At 49.4% G+C, this 13,491-nt stretch overlaps 1 protein-coding gene across 1 annotated transcript in view; it reads right to left on the bottom strand.

Annotated features, from left to right (window-relative positions):
* ZCCHC24 (zinc finger CCHC-type containing 24) overlaps positions 1-12,063 on the bottom strand; it is a 169,212-nt gene extending 157,149 nt beyond the window's left edge. The window contains exon 1 of the mRNA XM_056849792.1: positions 11,802-12,063. Coding sequence (XP_056705770.1) covers positions 11,802-12,056 — 255 coding nt within the window. The 5' untranslated portion in view covers positions 12,057-12,063. The remainder of the gene's footprint in view (positions 1-11,801) is intronic.
* Between the last annotated feature and the right edge of the window lie 1,428 nt (positions 12,064-13,491).

The raw sequence follows: 13,491 nt of genomic DNA, 5'->3' as shown, positions 1-13,491 counted from the left end.
TGCATAGCAACCCTGGACTTCCTCAGTGGTCTCCCATCCAAATACTAACCAGGGCTGACCCTGCTTAGCTTCTGAGATTTGACAAGATCGGGCTATACCATGCTGCCTACCCTCCTATATGTTGTGTTAGACAATAACTTATTCCCTTTTTCTTTGTGTGTGTGCGGCTCACTGGCGCTGTTGGAATAGCATTGATTTCTCTTGCATGTTTTGGTTTTACTGTTTTTTAACTGAATTTTTGTTGTATACAAATGGTTTTGTTGACTTTTTTATTCTTCTGGGACCTTTCAGCGGAAAGCTGGCATATAAATTAACAGCCAGATTCTAACTGCAGTCTTTAGAACGTTACTGCCCAAGAATAGTGTCTGAAAACTTCCAATTTCATGCCTAACAACCATCTCAGTTTCCATGCATTGACTTGACGCTTGTTCACTTCGTCATTCACGGGCGTCCCACCCTGCATCGACTTATTCTGCGTAATTTGCCTTGAGACCCTCGTGAGAAAGGCGGACTGTAAATAACGTCAACTAAAATAAATTAATAAATCAAAGGCTGTTTCCTGTCATGCTCGAAATCCGCACATCCTATGTGAGCAGAAAAGAAATTCATGCATCACAGGAGCATAGCCAAGTTGGCGGACTATAAACAAAAATAAATAAATAATAAAATTATATAGTATAACTATGCATTAACTGATAGGCTTACTATATATAAGCGGAATTATGTAACAATAAGAATAGTAACTCATGTAACCTGCAAGATGATATGTTAATATGTTCAGGTTTTCCCCTCTTTCTCCTTTAAAGCATGTTTATATTTTATATTTTAGATACATAATAATTTTCTAGAATAGTAGAAAGAATAGAGAATCGCTCCAAAGTATAGCTGACAAATGTCTTGGCATAGCTATGTAAATGTATGCATGTTGTGTGCGTTGTTTTATGTTGTGTTGAAAACTTTAAAAAATCATTAAAAAAATAAATTAATAATCAAAGGCTGTTTCTGTCATGCTCCAAATCGGCAAATCCCATTTGAGCAGAAATGAAGTTGGCGTCTCACAGGAACGTGGCCGGGGGGGGGGGGGGAGAGTTGCTTGCTACTCCCCTAGGTTTATTTATCAGGCAATCGCTGTCATGGGAAACCTCTGAGGGGTGGAAACACCCGTTCATCACAACAGAGTTTTGTGGAAGCTGGTGCTTTTCCTCTTCCTGCCCGGTTGTCTCTGGTCAGCATGCGAGTCACATCCGCAGTGCCCTCATTTGGAGGCAACTTTTCCCAGGCTGCCTGCTTCCCCCTCCCCCCCCCCAATTTCTCCTCTGCAACGTCTGTCTCCAAAGCACAGCTCACTTCTTTCGTTCCCTCGACCTGCCACTATTTTCTCGCGCCTTCTTCCAGGCACTTCCCGAATATTACACCTAGCTACGCGTCCGTCCGCACAGCATCTTCGCCAACATGAAAACAAAACTGGGCAGCTCAAAGAAAACAGAAAAGTAAAACATCTACGAATTAAGTGGGGAGAGTACTCAGTGTTGAAAGGCAAATGGATCATGAAGGGAAAACAGTCACCATTCCCAAAACTTCCAAGCAAGAAGAGGAAGGGAAAGTCCCTCTCCCCACAACAGACACCTTGTAAGGTAGGTGGGGCTGAGAGAGTTTAGAGAGAACTGTGACTAGCCCAAGGTCGCCCAGCAGGCTTCATGTGTAGGAGTGGGGAAGCCAACCCGGTTCTCCAGATTAGAGTCTGCCGCTCATGTGGAGGGGTGGGGAAACGAACTCGATTCTCCAGATTAGAGTACGCTGCTCTTAACCACTACACCACACTGGGTCTCGGGCCTGGGGAGTTCCTCAGCTGCCGACTCTGCATTTGCCACTGAGAGCCACCACATAACCAGTACAACAACGTCATCAAGCAGCACAGATGGGGCGTCTGCCCAGAAAGCCTTCCTTATTCTGCCCGGTGTCTTCACCACATTCCACACTGCGGCCGGCACAGTGCTATAAATGGTTGGGGTCAACGGCTCAGGAACACCTTGAGCCAGACGCACCTGTTTCAGCTGGGGGCAGGGAAGGCAGCAGAGCCCTTGGCTGACTCCGCTTCCAGGCCCAGCTTTGCATAACACACATCTTTTTCATGAAGCTGACGGACGGATAATTAAACCCAGGGTCGAGTTCCACCGACAACATGTTTGCAAAACGTTACCAATGCCAAAACCATTCCCAGAGAGCCGGAGGGGCTGCCCGAGATTCACATTGGCGACAAATCTGGCCCACCCATCTGATGTCATCTCAAAACACATCGTGAAATGGGAATAAAAATAACATTACATCCACCATCCCCCTCAAACAAATGTTCTCAGCTTCCCCCCTCCACCCCCAAATTCCATCCTTTAGAGGTTCGTGCAATGCTGTGACCGCTCTCAGCTAAAAACAAGGAGATAATTGTAACAACCACCCTTGGTATTTATACTGCAAGGAATATTCGTAGCGCTTAGCACGCAGGATTTCAGTCCTCTGGGGAGGGGCTGTGGCTCAGAGCATCTGCTTGACATGCAGAAGGTCCCCGGCATCTCCAGTTGAAGGAACCAGGCAAGTAGGTGATGGGAAAGACCCCTGCCTGAGACCCTGGAGTGCCGCTGCCGGTCTGAGTAGACAATACTGACTTCGATGGACCAAGGGTCTGATTCAGTAGAAGGCAGCTTCGTGGGTTCATCTACACAACCCCCTTCTAATAAAGGCCACAACTGTGATCTCTACTGGGCAACTGTGAGCTGTTTTTCCATCTAGCTCAGGGGTCCCCAACATGATGCCCGGGCATGCTTTTTTAGTGCCCACCAAGAGTTTTTGGAAAGTGGGTGGGGCCAAATGGGGCTTTGACCCAGCAGGGCTTCTGATTGGCCACTAAAGATCCAATCAGTTGTGCAGATTAAAGGAGCATTGTTTCAGCGGCAGCGGCCACCATAGCTTAGTTGGTTTTCTTCTCTCATCCGTCTTTCTCAGCATATTTTTTTTTGAATAATTAATTTTCAACTTACAAGTTACAAATACAACGTGACGTACCATCGACATAACACATAACATACACAAGGTAACATATTACCATATGTGCCTTGCTTAAACCTAAGTTGATTATCTATTCGAATCATTTTTATTTCTACCATCTATTCAACACTATTACTTGTTATTTCCAAGTAGTTTAAGGTTAACCTCAGAACTTATATTTATATCTGCATAGGAATATAAGAGACTTTTTTATTATGCCATGCTTAAAAACACTTGACAGGAAATATAAATTTCTTATATATCTATGTTAAGCTATTAATATTATTTCTCCAGGTTTTCACCTATATATTTTAACCTATAATATTGGTTGATTAATATGAACTATATGTTTTTAAACCATTAACATACTAAAATGTAATTTTACTTAAACCATCATCGTACTTATTTTTGTTACTGCCGTTCACAAAAAAAGAAAAAAAGGAAGCAAATTCTAAAAGTTACATTTCTCAGCATATTTTTAAGTACCCCTCTTCTCCCCTGCACTTGGACTTCCTTTATTACATGGCTCCACCTCCCGCTGCAGCCATTGTGTAGCTGCACCTACCGCCCCGTGTCAGAATTCGAAAGGTGCCCCCAGGGTGAAAAAAGTCGGGGACCCCTGGCCTAGCTTGTATATTGTCATCCTGCCCTTTCTCCACAGAGCTCAGAAGGGTTACATGTTTTCCGCCTCCTCCTATAGCCACCGAGTGTAGCGGTCTCCGTCATTTCCAGACCCGGGACCGTGTAAGCACGGGACGCTTTGAACCACCAGCAAGTGACAGGAAGTCCTATGACATCAGAGTCACATGACAGGAAGTGGGAGAGATCACCGTTACAATCTCACTGGCAACGATGCGAGGCGAAAATGTTTCCAAAATAGGAAGGTTTTTTTTTTTATGCTACATTTTTACATCGAAAATTTTCCACCCCACCTTTGTAAATATAGTCTGCTTATCTATAGTTGTTAGGGCCGTTGTGCAACAAACCAATGTTAGACAGACTAAATGTGGGTCGTTAAGCATGGACAAACCCCAGTGCCGGTCCACAGACCCAGCTCGTCCACAGTACGTTTTGCGCCTCCTTTTGCTAACATAATTTAAACTTTTTGTTAACAAATAAAATAGTTAAATCAGGTTTATTTAAATCGGAATAGGATAATTTTCCGTTCCAAATTTCCCCACAAAACCCATCTCGCTGCTCACCGGTGTCAAGGACAGGGCCATGGGCGGAAGACCAAGGAAACTGTGGGCAAGCCAAGTACCTGGGAGGGTACCATACCGAGAAATGAGGCAAAGGTCAGAGAGATGGGCAATTGCTCCACCACCAATTGCAAACAACAGGAGGTCAAAGAGAACAGGTGAGGTCAAAGAGAACAGGAGGCATATCAGCCCTGGTGCTCTACACAGCAGGTCCCTCAACAAGGCAACAAAAGAAATGCCCGCTCTAGAAAATCTGGCAGAAGAAAATCTGGCAGAAGAAAATCCACCACCCACTCGAGGGTCCTGACCCCTGGGTTGAAATACCACCAGCCTAGCTATTTCACAGTAGACATGAGGCAGGGATTTTCTTTTGCATGGTCCTGCAGCCCTGGCCTATGTACGTTTACTCAAAAGTGAAGCCCACTGTGCTAAGTGGGGTTTCTCTCAAGTTTTTTAATCAGAGGCTAGATGGCCATCTGTCAGCAATGCTGATTCTATGAACTTAGGCAGTTCATGAGAGGGAGGGCATCTTGGCCATCTTCTGGGCATAGAGTGGGGGTAAACGGGGTGTGGGGGGATGGTAGTTGAGAATTTCCTGCATTGTGCAGTGGGTTGGACTAGATGACCCTTGTGGTCTCTTCTAACTCTATGATTCTAAGTATGGATAAGAACATAAGAGCAGCCATGCAGGATCAGATCAGTGGTCCATCCAGTCCAGCATCTTGTCTCACAGTGGCCAACCAGTTCCCATGGAGGTCCTGCAACAGGGCATAGAGGCCGAGGCCTTCATAAGAACATCAGAAGACCCCTGCTGGATCAGACCAGTGGTCCACCTAGTCCAGCATCCTGTCTCACACGGTGGCCAACCAATTACTCTGGAGGGCCAACAAACAGGGCATAGAGGCCAAGGCTTTCTCCTGACATTGCCTCCTGGCACTGGGATGCAGAGGTTGACTGCCTCTAAATGTGGAGGTTCCCTCTAGTCGCCACGGCTAGTAGCCACTGATAGACATGCCCTCCATGAATCTGTCTAATCCTCCTTCTGAAGCTGTCTTAGGCCACCATGACAGCCTCGGACAGCAAATTCCACATTTCAGTCGCCCGCTGTGTAAAGAAGGATTTTCTTGTGTCCGTCCTGAATCTACTAGATGCCCTTGAGTTCTCGTATTTTGGGACAGGGAGAAAAAAAGGCAGGATTGTAGCCTTAGCCGCCAAAGTTAAAATCATTTTAAGATCACAGCGTTACACACACACACACACACAGCCACACACACACGGACTTCAACCCTCCCCTCAAACTCAGCCGCAGACGTTGTGTTCCTGCAAGCACCCAGACATGAACTATTTAACGCAGCGGCTCAACTGAATCGCAAACAAGCCCGTGCACACAGGTATCGCATAGACGTGTGTGTACACACTGCTACAAGCTGGGCTTTGTGCACCAAAGCAAACTTGTGCAAACGTGGAGCACGTTTGTGACTGCAAATTAGCCTGGGCGTCCGCAAGCGTACATGCAGAGTCCAAAATAACGACACGTACAGCTGCTCCGAAAGGGAAGAGCCGCGAGCCAGAAGTCCACCGTTCAGTGAAAATACTGGAAAAGTTCTTCATTCCACCCCGCTTCAGTCCAAGAATATTGATCATTAAGCACCCCTCCTTCTCCCCCTCCCATAGAAGCGGGCGGGGTTGAAAGACTTGATGGAAGGGGAAAACAAACAACACGATTTTCCACTGGCCGTTGGGAATATTGTTAAGGGCACTGGAGCTAAAAAGCCACGTAAGTAAAACATCTCTTCTTGTGCAACCCTAAACAGAGTTCTAAGTCCACTGAAGCCAATGGGATTAGAAGAGGGTAACTCTTCTAGGATTACACCGTGAGTCACTTAAACAAGCTTTTTTTAAAAAAAAAATTGTTATCAAGTCGTAGCCATTTAGCTCCCACAATGTGGCACTAGCCTGAGCTATTCAAGTCAGAGGTTTAAACAATGTAGGATATTAAAAATCATTTCCCTGATCAAGCAAGCAAGCTGAATCTCCACGTACAAAGTATATAATTCAAACTGGTTGTAGCGAAGATTTACGGTGCACATTAAATCTTCATTATCTATTATATTGCCCATGACAAGGTTCTCCAAGAGGGAAATTTTTGTCTTCTCATCTTTCTCGATGTATTGGTTGGTTATCAGAGTTTACAATCATTTACCTGCTGGCTGATAAAGACAAAAGTATTTATCAGGTGGCATCATTTGCATTTGCAGCAAATAAAATTTGAAAAGCAGAGGCTGCAAAAATACTGTCTTTATTTTAATACAATCCCTTTGACTGGTATGACTCATGTTTATGTACACGCTTCCTGTATCTTACTAACCAGTTTGTTTGTATGTGGAGTCTTTGGTTTTCATCAACAATTTTAACAAGTTTTGCAACGGCCTTTGGCTATAGCAATAACTTTTGATTGAATGGCTAAGAGACCAGGCTACAAATCTGGAAGTCTCCGCTCTGGAGGAAGGCATCAGCTCAGTGGTAGAGCACCTGCTTGGCATGGAGAATCTCTGGTATCCAGTTTAAAAAAAAAAGGAAGGATCCAGTTATAAGATGAGGTCAAAGATCTCCGCATGACATCACAGCGAGCCAATGCCAATCAGAGTTGACAACAGAGACTTTGATAAACCAATGGTGATACAGTATACAGCAGCGTGCCTCAGCCATTAATACACTAGGTGATCTTAGTTACTTTAGCCCTGCATTGTAAGTCGGGAATACCACTATTTTCCTTTAGGGTTGATCTATGACCATTTATGCGTGGCTGTTTCCTCGCAGTCACCCTGCTAACTACTTCGGGGCTTTGCCATGATTATGCATGCATTTTCCAACCGTCAGAGGTCGCCTTGCTCTCCCTGCGCGTGTCCCCTGCGTTTTGCCCGAGTTTCCGGATGCTGGCTAAACACCAATCCAGAAAACGCAGGCAAAATTCACAGAAATGGGAGGGGAGGGTGAGGCAACCTCTGACGGTGGGAAAATGCAAGCATAATCAAGGCAAAGCTCCGAAGTAGTTGGCAGGGTTGCCACGAGGAAACAGCCATGCATAAAGGGCCTGTGTCTCAGAGTGGATCCGAAGCACTTCAAACCCTTTGTGTTACCTCACTGCTAATAAAACTTCTCTGTCCACTTAAACATGCAGAAGATTCGAGCATGCAAGGTGCGGAATGACTCACACACAAAGGCAAATTAAGTTGCAATCCGGATTCACTCTCAGCTGAGAATCCGTCCTCTTGAAAAGAGACTCGCTTCTAAAAAACACCGGTTAGGACTGGTTTGTCAGGGCCAGGAAGGATGAGGAGTGGACAGAACGAAGACCAGATCTTGCCCGGGAGGAAGCTGAAAAAGCGCTGCTGAAACGACGGCAGGAAGGGCACCTTTGAAAGGTTGTCAAATGCTTCCCTGAGAACGCATTCAACGCCTATTCACACTACAGAGGAAAAATAACACTGCAGAACTTTTGTCTGGCAATCGCCTCTAACATAACCTGCATCAACTTCAGCACAGCAGGGGCAGAATTTCCAGTTTCATAAACAGCTTTCAGATACATGACTTCCAAAGGGGTGGTGGTGGAGACAAAGCGATGTTCAAGTCTGGGTCAATCAATGTGCAAGGGTTTAATGCCCCCTCCCCCCAGAAGAACTATCGCTTCCAACTCGCCATTCTTTAAACAGGAAATGCAGTTCATAGAATCAGAGTTGGAAGGGGCCGTACAGGCCATCTAGTCCAACACCCTGCTCAATGCAAGATCAGCCTAGAGCATCCCTGACAAGTGATTGTCCAGCCTCTGCTTAAAGACTGCCAGTGAGGGGGAGCTCACCACCTCCCCAGGTAGCCGACCTGTCAAACAACTCTTACTGTCACAAAGGTTTTCCTAATATCCAGCCGGTACCTTTCAAACCCATTATTTCGAGTCCTATGATCCTCTGCTGTCAACAAGATATCTCCCTGCCCTTCTCCAAGTGACAGCAGTCATGCCCCCCCCCCCAACCTTCTTCTTCTCCATTCCCAGCTCCCTCAGCCTTTCCTCGTAGGGCTTCTTGGTCTCCAGGCCCCCGATCATCCTCGTTGCTCTCCTCTGCAGTTGTCGCTTCTGTCATTTCCAGTCCACAGATATTTAAATGGAATTCCCAGATTCACGCGATTAAAGAGACTTCTGAATTCTCCCCCGGGGAAGGATTTAGGGTGAGCGCAACATCCGCTGTGGAAATGGAGCGCTTGAACCTCTGCAAACGGGACCAAAACTTCGCATCGCCAAAGCAAGACCTGGCCAAGTTACGAGACCACTTTTGTTTTAGTAGCCAACCTACTCACACACATGCCTACTGTAGTCCCTGAGAACCACCTTTCGCAAAACTGCCCAGCTTGCTCAGCCAGGGTGGGCTGGGGGATGATTCTTAGGGCAGGCATGCAGCTATTTTCAACACTGACCCATTGACTGGTTTGCCAATGAAAGCCATACCCCCGGTTTGCTACCTACTGATAAATAGCATTCCCCTCTGGAGCAAGACTTCATTTAACAGGCCAAGGGTAGGGTTGCCAACTCCAGGTTGGGAAATTCGGGGGTGGAGCCCGGGGAGGGCAGGATTTGGGGAGGGGAGAGACCTTAGCGGGGTATATTGCCCTGGAGTCCATCCTCCAAAATGGCCATTTTCTCCAGGGGAACTGATCTCTGTAGTCTGGAGATCGGTAGTAATTTTGGGAGAATTCCAGGCCCCATTTGGAGGTTAGCAACCCCACATAGGGTTGCAAACTCTGGGTTGGGAAATAATTAGAGATCTGAGAGTGGAACCTGAGGAACAGAAGGACCTCCGCTGGGTATAAAGTCATAGAGTCCACCCTCCAACGCAGCCCTTTACTCCAGGGGAACTGATCTCGGTACTTTGGAGGTCCTCTGCAATTCCAGGAGATCTCAAGGGCCCTCCTGGAGGCCGGAGCCTCTTTCTCTGGATTATACCGAAAAGTAAACTGGAACAAAGGTGTATCTGAAGAGCAGTTGGGATTTTTACAGCTGGCAAGCGCCATTAATAAGACTAACACAAATCAGTCAACTGCTTTCTTTAGGCCCAACACATTGCTTTGTAACAATCACCACTCCATGTGAAGAGAGCGGGTTGGCCAGAAATATCTACGAACTTCAGAGGCAACTGCATGGGGCAGAGAAGATTCTCATCCTCTGCCCTCCTTAAACAATGCCCTCGGCCAATGGGATGGAATGGGAATGCCAGGACGCAAACTCAAATCCCACCATGTGCTATTGCTGTCGCACAGGGGATTTGCCTTCTGGGGGGTATCTGGCTGTCCCCCATCACACACACACACTAGCCCATCACAGGAAATATATATATGAGCCATACAGTCAAACACCTTGTTTTCTTCCACAGCAGTGACCATCCTGAGGATTTTAGCCACTGCATAATACTGGCCATGATCTTGGACAGCCAGTTTAATCTGGCTCCTGACCAAGCGGATCAGAAACAGCCCAAATTTGCTCCTGTCTCTTTTCCCCGCTCCATCTCAATTCCGCATCCAGCATTTACCGCCCTGAAGTCCCAACCCCTGCAAAGTTACTTCTGTCTTTTTGTGTTTAGACTGCAGTAACTTTGCGAAGGACCGTCCTCGTCGATCTGTGTAATCGTTTACTAGAATGTCAACAGAAAAACTGATTGCAAAGAGGTGGCTCTAAGCAGCATAAAACAAAAATCCAGCGGCACCTCGAAGAAGGACAACGCTTCGTTCAAAAGGAGCTTCCGTGGGCCACAACCCACTTCATCAGAAATTTAATGGGGGTTTTCGCACTAAGTGTTGCTAACCTTTAAGCTACATTCAGTTTATTTCTTTACTTACTTTATTTATATCCCCACCTTTTTCTCCTCCAATGGGGCCCCACAGCAGCCTACATTGTTCTCCTTTCCTCACATGAACACATGAAGCCGCCTTCTATGCAATCAGACCCTTGGTCCATCAAAGTCAGCATTGTCTACTCAGGCTGGCAGCTGCTCTCCAGGGTCTCAGGCAGGGATCTTTCACATCACCTACTTGCCTGGTCCCTTTAACTGGAGATGCCAGGGATTGAACCTGGGACCCTCTGCATGCCAAGCAGATGCACTAACACTGCGCCACATCCCCTCTATTTTATCTTCACAACAACCCTATGAGGTAGGGTAGGCTCAGAGTGTGTGTGACCTGCTAGCAAGCTTCCACTAGTAAGATTCAAACTAGGGTCTCCCAGGTTCTAGCCTGAAACTAACCACTACACCACTCTGCTTCCACCACACGTCCCAAAATCCTGCGCTGGTGAAGAAGGCTCCTCTCCAGTTGTAACCTTCTCCCTGAACTTCACGCAGTGTGGTGTTTAAGAATGTCAGACTAGTATCTGGGAGACCCAGGTTCGAATCCCCACTTGTGCCATGGAAGCTTGCTGGGTGACCTTGGCCCAGTCGCACGCTCTCAGCCTAACCTACCTTCTCTGAAGAAGCAAGCCATGACTCACGAAAGCTCATACCCTACTAGAAATTTTGTGAGTCTTTAAGGCGCTACTGGACTCTTGCTTTTTTTGACTGCTCCCTCGCAAGGTTGTTGTGAGGGGGAAAAAGGGAGGAGAACGACACAAGCCACTTTGAGGTCACCCTCGAGGAGAAAGGCAGGGGTATGCATAGATAAATTAAAAAATATATATAAATTAAATTCCGACCCACCCACCCCCGACCCCATCCTACATAGTTACACCCTTCTTGGCCCACCGAAACCAACACAACTCTGTTTAGGATTGCAACTGAAAAAAGGACCTTGAAAGCTGGTTTTGTGGCGATTCGGGGGGACCCTGAAATGATCATAATCTCCAACCCGGCAGGCCAGAGGCAAGCCATTGACATTTCCTTCTCTCCCCCCAACTTTCTTTGCAGCCAGATGTAACATTTCCCAGTATGAATGCGCAGAACTCTGCCTGGGGGCTTCTCGTTGAGCTCTGAGAAGTCGGCTGGGGGAAACGGGCGTCCAGAACGCGGCCAACCCAGGGCAAAACCTCCCGGGCGGCGCGAGGAGGGCTCCGATCCGCGCGCTCTGCGCCTCCCGCCTGCCCAACGCCGCTCCCCGGCGCGCCGCCCTCGCCCGGGATCGGAAAAAGCAAGCAAACAATTCTTTTAAAAAGGACACTTTTTCTAACAAAAGCAAACGCGACTTTGGAGAGGCAACCGAGGCAAGGAAGGGATTTGACCCCCCCCCCAAAAAAAAGGCATCCTCGAAAAGCATCATGGCGACGGTCCAAAGCTCCAAAAAGTTTGCGAAACTTTTTTTTGCAAACTCCCCCCCCCCCCAGCCCTCGCAGGCGACGGTGGCCGGAGCCGTGCATCCCCCGCCCCCAGGCCCGAGAGGGCGAGCCAGCAAAGGCGATCTCCCCCGGCCCCCCCCCCCGCATTTTCCCAACAGCCCAAACTGTGCACGCGACCGAGGCGGTCCGCATTGCATGGCCGGGGGGGGGGGGGCATTGCAAACCCGGGCCAACTCCCCCCCCCCCCCGCTCACCTCGTTCCTCTGGAGCTGGAAGAAGCTGCTGAGATAGCTGGAGTGGAGGGGCGAGGCCAGCTCGGGCGTGCTCTTGCCCGGGTAGGCGAGCTCCGGGTGCTGCGCGGCGGCGGGCTCGGGGCGGAAGGCCTCGAAGGCGCTGGCCGGCTGGTGGGTGTCTTGCAAGGACAGGTAGACCCAGTTCAGCAGCTGGGCGGGCTGGTAGACCGAGGCGGCGGCGGCGGCGCTGGTGTCGATGGCTGACAGCAGGCTCATCCTGCAGCCCCCCGGCCCGGGGGTCGCACAGCGGGGCGCCCCCCCCGTCCCTCCCCCCCCGGCGGGGGAACTGCTTCCCGGCTGTCCTTGCAGGAGCCTTTCCGACCCGCTCCAAACCCTCCGGGCAAGACCGTTGCCAGCCCCGCTGCTCGCTTGCGGGCTTCTGCGGGGGTGGGGCGGGGCGGGGGGCTTCCTGGACTCTGCGACCCCTTCCCAATTTCCCTTGTCCCCCCCCCTAAGGCCCTCCCAGCCCCGGCAGCCCCTCCGCCCCCACCATAGCAGCGGCGGCCGCGGGAAAGAAAACTTCGGGGAAACTTTCCGGGGCGCGCTCCCGCCTCCGCCTGCCCAGCCGCGCGCGCTCCCGCCCCCGGGGCCGCCCGATCCGCTATCTGGCTTTATTCTCGCTCCTCGCTCGGCCCGTCGCGGGGGGGGGGGGGCTCATCTGCATATGCAGCCGAGCCGTCGCCCGATTGGCTGCCGAGCGTTCCGAGCGGCGTGGGGGGGGGGGACATTTGAATGCGGGGCAGCGGCGAGCCAATGCGGAGCGGCGGGCCACACCGCTCTCTCCCCCCGCCCCTTCTTTTGCACGGGGGCAGAGATGGGTTACGCGCGTCTCGTGTGCAGCCGGCCAGGGATGTGTCCAGAGTCCTAAGCCATTAATGCTTGGGAGGTTTTGCCTTGGATTTGCCGCTCTCTAGATGCACATTTTCCCCATCCGAATTTTCAGAACTCTGCATGGGGGCTTATTTTTGAGCTCTGAGAATTGGGATGGGGAAAATGTGCATCTAGAGAGCGGCAAAACCTCCCAGGCATAAATGACCCTAAGGACAGGAGCTCACACCCCAGGGGAAGGAGTGGTCCAAGCAGAGGCTTGGGGGGGCGGCGGAATCAAGCAGGGCATGAGGCTCAGGCGTGTTTCTGCAGGCTCTTGCCAACCTCCACGTGGGGCCTGGAGATCTCCCGGAATTTGCAAGTGATCTCCTGGAATTGCAACTGACCTCATGAACGCACATGAACACATGAAGCTGCCTTATAGTGAATCAGACCCTGGTCCATCAAAGTCAGTATTGTCTACTCAGGCCGGCAGTGGCTCTCCAGGATCTCAGGCAGAGGACTTTCCCATCACCTACTTGCCTAGTCCCTTTAATTGGCGACACCAGGGATTGAACCTGGGACCTTCTGCATGCCAAGCAATGCTCTACCACTGAGCCATGGCCCCTCCAGGAATTGCTACTGAGCTCCCAGAATTGCAACTGAGCTCCAGATTTCTGGCAGGGTGTGAGCTTTTGTGAGTCAATGGTTTACCAAAGCTCCTACCCTGCCAGAAATGTTGTGAGCCTTTAAGGTGCTATTGGACTCTTGCTGTTTTCTACTGCTGCAGACAGACTAGCACGGCTACCCATCATGATTTATCTCCAAGTGACAGAGATTGGTT

The sequence above is a fragment of the Euleptes europaea genome, chromosome 5, assembly GCF_029931775.1.
Source record: "Euleptes europaea isolate rEulEur1 chromosome 5, rEulEur1.hap1, whole genome shotgun sequence".
In the NCBI taxonomy this organism is placed as follows: Eukaryota; Metazoa; Chordata; class Lepidosauria; order Squamata; family Sphaerodactylidae; genus Euleptes; species Euleptes europaea.
Note: the sequence above shows the minus strand (reverse complement) of the source record. Positions and strands in the feature narration are given on the sequence as shown.